The 12012-nt window shown below is 45.2% G+C and overlaps 2 protein-coding genes across 2 annotated transcripts; one reads left to right on the forward strand and one right to left on the reverse strand.

The window, feature by feature from the left end:
* On the reverse strand, positions 1-8784 carry LOC126561262 (uncharacterized). The gene is made up of 9 exons (XM_050217228.1): positions 8534-8784; positions 5766-8472; positions 5515-5692; positions 5010-5345; positions 4217-4939; positions 3234-3473; positions 1448-3166; positions 1028-1370; positions 1-959 (listed from the first exon to the last, which is right to left on the reverse strand). Exons 1-9 carry the CDS (start codon positions 8745-8747, stop codon positions 10-12), a joined length of 7410 nt encoding a protein of 2469 aa, XP_050073185.1. The 5' UTR covers positions 8748-8784; the 3' UTR covers positions 1-9.
* Positions 8785-9811: 1027 nt separating this feature from the next.
* Positions 9812-10533, forward strand: LOC126563329 (V-type proton ATPase subunit G-like). Its single transcript, XM_050219961.1, has 3 exons — positions 9812-9910; positions 10149-10249; positions 10329-10533. Exons 1-3 carry the CDS (start codon positions 9829-9831, stop codon positions 10500-10502), a joined length of 357 nt encoding a protein of 118 aa, XP_050075918.1. The 5' UTR covers positions 9812-9828; the 3' UTR covers positions 10503-10533.
* Positions 10534-12012: the final 1479 nt, after the last annotated feature.

Here is a 12012-nt window from a genome sequence, read left to right on the forward strand (position 1 = left end):
TTCATATGTTTACGCATCTTTCGACGAAGAATCGGGTAATATTGCATCGTCCGGTACCATGCTAAGTAATTCTTCGTCGGTAAGCTTCGCTAAACGACTCTCGCCTTCACCTGCATTTGACGCAGCGCCCGGTAGAGAGGAAACAGCGACCGATGGCAAGGAAGCCGCAAGGTTGGCCAGCACAACTGCGGGAGTTGCCAGTGTTGCCAGCGGATCGAACGCGGCAACGTTTTGTGTCGTTACGGTCGGTGGTAGTAACGCTCCTGGTAGAATGCGCTCATCAATATCACCTTGACTGTTGACAACGGGTATAGCGGCGTATGGAATCGAGGGTCCTGCTTTGTACGAACCGTACAGTGCCGGTGTCGTCGGATTGTACTCTTCTTCATCCTCTTGCGTTTCGGAAGGTCGATTTATAATAGCCGACATTGGTTCCACTACTGGAGCGCTACCTAACATTCCACTAGAGGATGATCCTGAAGAAATTTCACCAACATGTTCTGGTGCGGCCACACCACCACCAGCAACAACCCCCACAGTCCCGCCGCTACCACCCTTAATACTGGCCAGAATTTGTGACAAATTTGGTGGTATGGGTATTTCGTTGATTAAGGATGGGGGTAATGTGGAATTAATCTCCTCCTCTTTGAAATCGCCCATGCTGATCAGACCTACGATTTCGTTCTTTTGTTCGGCAATTTTTCTGTTCAACTCATCCATTGCCATCCGCATCCGTTCTTCGTCCGGATCATCGCCATGCTCGGTGGTGCCCCTGGGACGCTGCACTTTGGACGTATCGACGATAGCGGTTACATCGGCAAAATTACTGTCATCACTACCGCCACCGGGTGAGTACGGTTCATCATCATCGTCGTCGAGCAGCATCGAACTAGTTTCCGGCACACGACCCATTGCAACTGTGCTGCTACTGTTGCTGTTTCCTTCTGCGGACACGGTTACTAAATAACACGAACAAACATCAAATTACCCACAGTTAACATTGGAACTTTTCTGATAATATCCTTACCTTTTCCTGCGATTGGTGCCTTAATAATATCCATATCCACATCCACATCCATTGGATCGTTTATCGGCGTATCTGGAGTATTTGTTTCGGAAGATCCTGCTCTAGCTTTCGTTTCAACACGCAATACCGTCGTATCGAGCTTCAACCCACTCTCCGATCCGGTAGATTTGGTAGGCCCCTTACTAACTTCGTTGGGGGATTCTTTAGAGGCGTATTTTGTGATAACTTGTTGCATTAGATCGGATTTGCCAGAAGCTGATGTACCACCAGCAGCTGCGGCAGCAGCAATGTTCGCCTTTTCACCTCCTGCACTATTTGTGCTTCTCGACTGATGTCGTACAATCTGCACAAAAGTTGATGAAAGAAAGGAAAATCATTATAATATAAAGCTCCATCTAATGGTACTTATTCACTACTCACCTTTGGTGGAGCAGTGGAGCCACTCGTTGCATTTGACGATGACGATGGGCGCTTACCACCCTTAATCTTCACCAGTATGCCCAACAATAGATTCGGCTTATTATCTCCTTCTATAATACCGATGCCCCTGAGCGGCTTCAGAATCATCGGTATCATTTGATCTGCCGGCAGGGGAAAGATGTAAAAATCCTTTATGGAAGCTGACGGTGACTTCACAACACTGTACCGTTTGCGTGAGTGCAAATGGTTGTACAGCGTGTAATAGGCGCTAGCTTCCTTCGAATGGAATCGCACCAAGCAAACTTCCTTGTTCGGGCTTTTCTTTATCTGCCCAATGTACTCCCACACTATTTCCGGCTTGATGGTACCGCAGATGTTCAGGTCTTCCGTAAAGTTTTTAACCACATCGTGGATTTCACCGCTCACCGCGCGTATTGACATTTCGATGCTTGCCACGTCGATCATATGCACACTACCGGTCCAATGGTTCTTTTCTGCTTCAAGCTTTTGTGGATCAACCACTTCGCTGTTCGTCTCCTCTGCCGATTGGCCATCGAAAGGATAGTGGGGCGGTGTTGGGATTGTTACCGTACTTGACGGTTCCTGATCTTGGTCTGGTTTCGTGTCTTTGCTAGGAATATCTGCTGCTATCGTCGACACAGTCGTACCATCATCAATCTTTTCCGATGCTTGCTTTTCCAACACGGTACCGTCGCTCGGTTGATCTCCTTCTGGGATCTTTGTATCCTTGGCTTCTGTTTCCTTATCACTGATTGTTTCAGTTGCTGATGGCTTTGTTGTATCTTTTGCAACATCTACCCGTTTTTTCGACGATCCCGTAGTTGGTTTACTTTGGGCTTCACTGGTTTTACTAGTCTTCCGTTCCGATTCGAGAACATCTTTAGTTGTATTTGGATCGGAGCCTTCCGGGCCACGGCTGGCCGTCGAAGATCTACGTTTATCAGACGAACTTTTTGAAGATAATTCTTTATCCCGCGAGCTTTTCGCTTCATGCTTCGAGCGATCTTTACTACGTTCGCGTCCCTTGTGATGCCGTTCTCGATCTCGTTCACGATCGCGCTCTCGGTCACGGTCTCGGTCCCGCTCCCGATCACGATCCCGGCTAGAATGTCTTTCATGACTGCGTTCACGACTACGCTTTCGCTTGTGCTTCGAACGACTCCGATCTCGCGAACGATCGCGTTCATGCTTTCTTCCCCGGCTGCGACTGCGACTACTTCGACGAGATTCCTTTTTGCGCGACGAAGATGATGATGAACCAGCACCACCACCAGACGCGTGGCCGCCGTCCAGCTTTCCGCCGGCGAGCAATGTTGAGCTGCTGCTGCTAGATATTGATCCACTGCCATACATTCCGGAGTATGATTTACCATACACGCCATAATCGTAATCTTTCGAACGATGCGAACCTTCCATAAATGAGGACGATGTGTCCTCCAGCTCACTGGTACTACTGACGGCCGAATTGTTTAACAGCAAGACCACATCCTCAACGGGTGCGGACGGATCCAGCTGTACACGTTCGTCCGTTTTGCCTTCGATCACTTCTTCGCCTTTATGTGTCTTCAGTACATAGTTCTTCGCACAAGCAAGCAAATCAAGTTCCGATTTCTTTATCATCTCCAGCTGATGTTTGGCTTCCTTTTCTCGCCATTGCGCCAATTCCTGGCTAGCCAACTCGTCGGCCGTCATACGAACCTAATAAGAGAAAACGCAAAAAAGTAATTCTAACAGTTCTTGGACATCTGCGGTGGCTCGCACTTACCAATTGCTTTGGTTCTATCAGTTTTTCCGATATTTTCTGGAACAACGATAAATTCTTGCGATCCTTTATGTTGAACACCAACGATCGGTACTTAGCGCGGTACTTCATTCCGGTGTCTTTGTTGAAAAGCATAAACATTTGATGCTCGGTGTCGTTTACGAAACCGTCAATCTCTTCTTCTGTGAGTCGATTAAATGTGCTATCATCTTGCAGTTCAGCGGTACGTTGCATCAGATGTTCCTGGTGGAAATGTAAATTATTGTTTAAATTAAATTCATTTTGTTTTTTCAATGATCGTAGATCTAATTCAACCGCTCAATCGACGACTTAACATTTTCAGCGCCACAATTCACTTTCACTAATCTTAGCCTATCCTATTTATCCAATAATATTTTGTTTTTAAATTCGCCGAAAAACCTCTATTTATTCTTCTTTTTTAGATCTTTGGACCGAGAAAAATTTTGGTTCCGGTTCATGGTTTGACGTTCCGATTGAGGTTCGATATCTGGTGCTGTCGTGTGAAAGACCGTTCATTGGTCGGTTTGTTATGATATTTGTATCGTTTCTCTATTTCCAAGAGTTTGCTCTGGGGCAAAAATTTGCCTCTAGTCTAAACTTGTGTATAACGCATCCAAAGAACAGAGTTTTATTCTATTCTTCAGAGTTTTATTCTACAGCAAACTAGCAAGGCATAGACTGTCCTTTAAGGCCCATGTAATGGCGAAATTTTTACGGTACAATCCAATCTTAACGGAGCGGGTCACGCGGGGAAATAAAAATATCAGATTTTCGTGAGTGAGTGTTAGAGCGAAATTTTCTCGCTTTAAAATCCCATGCTGAGAACCAGGCGCATACACAAGCTACCTACACCAGGCAACGGAGAAAAAACTGAAATCTATTTCAACAATTTGAAATTTCCCGAGGCCCGGGGCCTTTACGTAGAAGGAAGTTTATAACTATTAAGAAGTGGAAACAATACACACCTTTAATGTTTTTTTGACGGTCACACGAATGTTTTCACCGGCGGAAGTAGTTGACGATTTGGAACTTCGGGACTGTTTCGCTTGATCTGAGGCGGGCGAAGGCGTTTGAGTCGGTTTTCTCTGTTTGTTATTGCTGCTCGTTGAATTTACTGGTGTGGTAGATGTCGTCGGTGTGCTGCCACTACTGCTGCTTCCCGGTAATACCACACTTAGCTTCTGTTGATTCGCAGAACTAGATACAGCTCTAGCTCCTGGTGTACCGGCACCTTTAGCAAGCAAACCCGGAGAAGTAGTACTGCTAGCAGACAGAGATGATTTCTGTCCAACTTGCTTACTGCTTGGTGTGGAGAGAGTTTTGGGTGTATTTTGTGATTTATTGGTAGTCGTTGTTGTCGAACCCGATGCTGGTGTCGATATGACTATCTTTTTCTGCTCATTAAATTTGAGCTGAGTTTGAACTTTGGGCGATGATGACGCACCTACTCCACCGGAGGATGTAGTTACGATGTTCGCGGATGACGAAGCTTTCTTTTCTGCCGCTTCCTTGTCGAGCTGCTGTTTGCGCATTTCGGCCTGCTTTTTAAGGATAATTTGACCCTGCTGCGAGGTGGGCGGAACGAGTTCGAACGTTGGATGAGCCTGCAGCCAGCTCTTGAGGTTTTCTACTCGAGGTGCATTTTTCCCCGTTAAACAACGGCCCGTTTTTCGCTCCATTACAATCACCTGCAAATGAAATAAAAAATTATTAAGTGATGCGTTGGGTAAAGTAGCGTGTACAAAGAAAATTGCTCACAATTTGACTGTCGTTCGTTATATCAGCCACCCCAGCGGCCACTGACACGGATGTCGACGGAACACTGGGACGCTCCTTCGGCTTCTCTGTCTTGGAAGCGGGCATAGAATTGGCAACAGTATTCGACGCATGCTTCCGAATGCAATCATCACTACAGTAAATCGAGCTTGGTTTAGCTTGCTTATTGCAAACGACACACTTGGGCACATCGCCACTGCCAGTCGCCACTGTCGAAGATGTGCTAGCACTAGGCTGTGGAGTTTTCGAGGATGGGGTTGTTGTATCGGTAGTTCCAGCGTCGGTAGCCTTTTGCCAAAATGCCATTAACTTTGGTTGCTAAAATCATAGGTAAGGACAGTAATGTTAGCATGCTTCTTTATGATATAGTCGTTGCCATCTAACTTTGCTTCTAAATCATGATATTTTGTCTAGAAGTCATCAATTTTTAGAGACAAAATTTAGCTTCAAGGACTATAAATAAAACGTTATTTGTATCGATAATTACCTGACGATCTTGTTTCTTCTTCAAACAGTTTGGACAAGTCCATTCAATACCGTCCTGCTCCATCTGCTGTCCCATCGCTTTGGTTATGTTGACACACTTCCCGTGGAACCAATCTTCGCACGAATCACAGCATATCATAAAGCGATTGTTGTGCGGCTGTCTGCATATGCACCAAAGCCTGCAAGAAAGCATAAAACCAAAAATATGAGGACACTTGCCACCTAACAAGTTAATTCGCTGCCACAACTTACCGATCCGGATCGTCCTCCGAATTCCAGCTTTCATCCGATTCGTAATCATCATCCTGTGCAGCTTCGATGACGATGGCCACATTTGTTGAGCTTACTCTCTTAGCACGAGTACTATCGATTGACTGGCGGGGTTTGTTGATGCGTTTCAGTTTCGTTGCGTCGTCAACTGTTTGCTGTTCGGCTTGATCGTTCGTACCAACCGTTTCGACCAACCCGGCAGGTGTCATAGGCCGCGATGAGGATGTTGCTGGAGTATTTCCGATTTTTACAGATGGTCGTCTTGATGATTTCGGAGTTTCCGGAGCCATTGTTTCCGAGCCCGCTACAACGGTGACGGCGATCGGTGATTGATCGATTGATTTGCGAACCGTTGACGGTGTATTAGGTGTATCGCTTACTTGTGCCCGTCGCTTCGAGGCACGTGTGGCAGGTGCTTCTATCGGTGGTAGCGTTATTAAGCGCCCATCACTGCGACGGATTTGTATCGCATCCTTCCGGGGTACAGTTTGCTCTTTAGTCGCCGGCTGTTGCGATACGGGTTCGGTGGAATTCAATGGCAAGGATGCATCAGGAGCAACATTTTGCATCGGCGGAACTACTGGGAAAGAGGTGGTGGGCGTGATACTTGCGGAAGCTTCCTGTACTACCGTAGGTTGTTCTGGCATGAGATGCGTCACACCAGCATCAGCCATAGGGATAACCGGAGGTACGAGTCCTAATCCTTCCGTACCGATTACTCCGAGTACTTGCTTGTCAAGTATTTCCTGTAGTTCCTTGTTTTTCGCCAGTTCTGCAACATGCTCTAGTAACTCTTCCGGCAGTGCATCATCATTGCTATTGAGCGCCTCTAGGATGCTAGTATCGGGCAAAAGATTCGCCATAGGTGCGACCGGTTGTATCGGTTTCAACTCAGGCAGCAACGGAACAGTTAACATTGATCCACTCGGTTCGACCGTACTGGCGGATGTTTGTTCCAAGATTTTTACAATGCCAGGAATTTCTGTAGATGGATGCTGTTGTTCTTGCAGTTGTTCAGCGCTACCAGTCTTGGCAATCGGTGCGACGGGCACGGATTGGCGCAAATCTTTCTGCACTATCGTATCGACTACTTGTAATCGTTGTTCTTTCACGGGCAATGTATGGGCAACAGTCGTTGGAGTTACTGGTAATGGTGCCACGGTATGTTTCTGCTCGCTAGGTTTCGGCAAAGTTTGCGGTTTTAATGGTGCTGTACTCTGTTGGCCGGTACTGATGATCAAAGGCCCACCAGGAGAAGTGCTTGTCGGAGTGGTACCTTTACTAGCATTAACCTTCTTGATTATATCCGGAGTGGAAAACAGAGCCGACATGTCACTAAATAGTACCGCATCATGTAGATTGGTTTTCGGTTTCTTTTCTTTTTTAGGCACCGACAAAGTACCTGATACGGTCGTTGAAACTGTCGTCGGGACGTTCGACGTCGATGCGGAAGCTTTCGGTTGGCTAGAGTCGGGTTTGGCCACAACTTTTTCCAACACTACACTCTGTAACGGATGTTTGCTGCTTACGTTTGTCGGCGTCGATGATCCTGACGAGGATGAGGAGCCTGGGTAAACTTTCACAATGTCCTTTTTCGCTGGTGTTCCTTTACCGGGTTGCTCTCCCTTACTTAATGTTGCCCTTTGCAGTAATGTCTTTACGATGGTAGGATTTGCAGATTTGATCGCAATTTTACTCGGTTTTTGTTTATCTCCTTCCTTGCTGGCGAGTTGCTCCGGATGCTCCCTCACATCTGATTTTCTATACTGCACTCGTTGTAATGTCTTTGGAGATATTTTAGGTTTTACCGTTTGCTTCCGTTTCTTACTCGCCGTACGTCCACTGACACTAAAATCGACATCCATCTCGTCATCTTCCTCTGAATAGGAAGACTCTTCTTCCGAGTAATCCGAATCGAAATCATCGTCGTCATCTTCATCGTCAATTTCTGGTTTTGCAACGGGTTTACCGGGTTTGGTTACGCTTTTTTGGTCCGGTGTTACGGTAGCCGAGCTGGTTACAGGTTTTTTCGCTTTGTTCTGTAATATCGCAGCCGTACTTGATGCCGCTGATGGACCAGTTTTATTCAGCTTCACATCGATTCCTTTTCGAACGGCAGTAAGCTTCCCAATGGCAGAGCTTGGTTTGTTTGTCGTGCATATCGCGGATTCCTCCGAAGAATCAATATCATCCAGCACGGTTCTGGGCGGTAGTTTTTGCGTAGGGGAAGAAAGTGGAGTGTAGCAATGATCGTTTGCAACGATCTGCTTCAGGTATTCGATATCCACCGCTTCCTTGCGCAGCGGATGTTCGTACCCGGTTAAGCTGAGGACTTGGGCAGCAAAGCTGGACGCTTCGCTTGGTGAATAGTAAGCTTCAATCGTGAGGCTTACGTGCTTCGGATCATCCTCCTCTCCCAACAGCATTGTGCCGGAGCTTTTCTTACCCCCAGCAGGACGACCACGCCGCGTTGGTATGCCGGCAACACTTGACGTAGCGGAACTAGTGCCAGCTACGGAATTACTGTCCTCGTTCGAATCTTCATTTGAGCTGGCACCATCCGCATCGGCGTCTAGCTTTTGTTTCGCTTCCTTCAGAAGCCGTTGCTCTTCTTCAATTTCCTCCTCGATGCTTGGCGTCGGTGATGAAATGCGAACCACGCTGACCGACGTATCGTTCGTTTCGTTGGCTACAATCACAAAAATCGATAAGAGCTCAATTAAATCACACAATGAATAATACACAATTACCTAAGAGACTCTGCAGCGTGACTTGATCCACCGAAACAAATCCATCCTTGTTGACCACAATGACCAGGTTGGAATCGAGCTTAAGATCTTCGTGAACGGCACAAGAGTTGCTCAAGCCACCGTCCTTCGCGCCAATAGTGCCGCTTGCACCGGCATCGCTTCCGAACCCATCGCGACTTGAAGAGTCGTACACTTTGAACACTGAACTTGACATCACTTAATTCCTCGCGTCGTTTTTAGTGAGCATTCTACACACCTAATCTTCCGGTGGAGATGTTGTACGCCAACCAATAACAATTTGGACCCAAAATGCGCTGCCGAAATGACTCCACATACATGCAGACCAATCGTTCCTAGCACTGTTTTCACTTGCACCAAGTGCCCGCCCAAATTAACCGACCGATGCCAACATGCAATTGCACAAGTGTGCAAAACAACAATCACGCCGTGCACATACTTCAATCTATTCAATTCAAAACTGTTACCATATCAAATCGGTGTCCGTTTTTCACTGCCTTTATTCTAGCCAATTAATGCCTTGAGAACTGTGCATAAAATAACACGAGAATGTGCGCCTGACTAGCCGACGCCATGTTTTTTTCTCGCTCGCACACCATTGTCGGACGAAACCCCTAACAAAACACACAAACACGGGACTTTATCGTGTTGTTCCGGTTAAGAAAACGCGATTAGCTGGGTGTTTAATATGAGATTTTATTCAAGTTTTCCGCAGAAAGGGAAGCCATCAAGGAAGAATTTACAAATTATTCTGGCGTGCCTTTGCAATAATTTCTGATGCGATCTTTTCGCTAAGCTCAAGCGAATAAGCGGTTGGGTCACGAACATTTCTCTCAAACGTCATACGGTTTAACACACTGACAGAAAGGGGGTACATTTTGTTGCTGTGAGTTTTCAGGGGCGGATTTGCAAATCATTGCTGTGCTTAACTGTATTCTGGTTTGTGTTTTATTGCGTTTATTTATGACTCAGAAATAAGAATCAAAACATTTTTAATGTTTACGGCAGTGTATCTATAGGTATTTTTTCAGTTGATTTATACACCCAAAAAGGCCTTTTTACCGTTCTTCCGCAAACGCCTGTTCGCAGCTATGGCCCAGCCTTGCTAATTTTCCTTTTTTACATGAGCTGTCAACAAAGCTGTCATTTAATTCCTCCTAAAGAAAAGAAAAAAAGGCGATTGTTCCATTGCGTGGAATTTAGTGCGAATTAATAAATTCTCTTCTCGAGATTAGCACAGCATCATCAATCCGACCGAACGCAACAGCACTTACAAAATGGCCAGCCAAACGCAAGGAATACAGCAACTGTTGGCTGCCGAAAAGCGTGCGGCGGAAAAAGTGGGCGAAGCTAGAAAACGTAAGTCGTTTGGGACGTTTTTTTCTTCTGTGTGTGTCGCTCGTTTGTCCTCTTGTAGCATAGTGTCATCAAGAAAAATCGATAGTACAAATGATTGCAAGAGCGCTACCTACCCATTTGATGGTGGCCTTGCCTCACAATCATCCATCCAGGAGACTCGACAACGAGGATGCAACCATACAGACATGGTACATTGTTGAATAATTAACAAACTAAAAGTAAAACTTGCATCTTGTAGGAAAGCAACGACGTTTGAAACAGGCCAAGGAGGAGGCACAGGAAGAAATCGAACGATACCGTCAGGAACGCGAGAGACAGTTTAAAGAATTCGAGGCGAAGGTATTTATTCCGGTGGTCAATGCAAGCGGAACATTTGTTTTATATTAATGTCGGTGTGTTGTCCTTCCCTTTCCAACAGCACATGGGAAGTCGTGAAGGTGTAGCGGCTAAGATCGATGCGGATACTGCCAGTAAGATTGTCGAGATGAATCGTTCGATTTCGGTTAACAAGGCAGCGCTGCTGAGCGAAATTCTTACGCTGGTGTACGATATCAAGCCGACGGTGCATAAAAACTTCCAATACACCAAGTAAGGCGTCTATGAAAATGCGGCGAACAAACGATTCTCCTTAGGTATGGTGCGGTGTCGCGGCCGCAGAAAAGACAAACAAAACAAACAAACACACACACGTATTCTCACATAGAGCGAAATAGTCACAACAGCAAGAAACAAACACAACAAAAAACGCCATTAGAACCTATCGATGTCGTGGTCCTTTAAGAATAATAGTGTGAAGCTGTAAATAATTGTTTAACGCTGTTCCCTTTTTCGCCTGTATCGCTTCGATACACTAAATTCAAGATTCGTTTGTTCTCGCATTCTCATAATCATCAGCATATGCGTTATCGATCGTATTTCCGTTTTAGCGCGTAGAATGTGGATCGGCGATCGGCGGATTTGTTTTGTTCTGTTATGCCTACTCGGAGCAGGGAATGAAGGATTTTTTTTTAAATTAATGTGATTTGTCAGTATGAAATTGAAGAATCCGCAACGATAGCCGTATAAGCGTAATCTGATCATGCTACATCCCCATTCCAAATCTCTTCAATTGGTGTAGTATCGTGTTGTTGTTCCCTTTGCCATTGTCGATATTTGCTATAAATTAGATGAATTACTAAAAGAAAAACAAAACATGACAATATTATCGAACCATTGCGACTGTGTGCAGGAAGGTGTGCTTAAGCTGCTTGTCCGCCCGGCTTCGTACAGGGGTTACTAGACTCCGTTGGGTTAAGTGATACCGGTGATAAGATGGATGAATGGTTTGATGAAAATTGTTTCCCCCTTACACACTACTTCAATAACCGCACAAACGATTCTTTTATTGCCCGATACGGTTTCCGTTTCCCGTTTATCGTTTGCTTTAGCCATTTTTTGTTTGTTTGTCTTGTTTAATCATACACATTATGTTGTTGTTTACCGATCATGTTTCGGATCGCAATACTGTTATATCTATCTATTTAGGTGTGCGCGCCTTCTTGTCGCAAGCGGAAAATTTATATATATATAGCCCACCCCACTATTCCTTAACTGCAAACAGCAATTAACTATCTTTACAGTGTGTGTGTGTAGCATACCCACGGAAACGTTATCTCATAATTCGAAATTGTAAAGAATCCAGTATCTCTACGTGGAATATATAGTTATGATGAATGCGGTTGAACAAGCTTTGTCTTTGTTTTGTTTACTGTTGAACGAGTAGAGAGAAATCCGAAAAGTTGACTAGCATTAAAAATAAGGCCACCACTAACACCTACGACCACAGGATGCATGGAGTAGGGATTCTACTTTAAAGATTCAAAAGACAATTTGTATTCACAATATTATAGTTTTTATCTTTATAAACTTTCACTTTGGTTAAGACCTGTATTTAACTGATAATTGTTTTTTTTATTAGCTGAAGAACGGTGTAACAGGCTAGACTATATAACTAAACTGATTTTTTTTACCATCGATTGGCTTACCTAGACTTACCGATACCACGTAGTTGGATAGTCAGTCCTCACTACGGGGAGATGGTCAGGATGGGATTTGAACCCTGG

The sequence above is a fragment of the Anopheles maculipalpis genome, chromosome 3RL (assembly GCF_943734695.1).
Source record: "Anopheles maculipalpis chromosome 3RL, idAnoMacuDA_375_x, whole genome shotgun sequence".
Classification (NCBI taxonomy): Eukaryota; Metazoa; Arthropoda; class Insecta; order Diptera; family Culicidae; genus Anopheles; species Anopheles maculipalpis.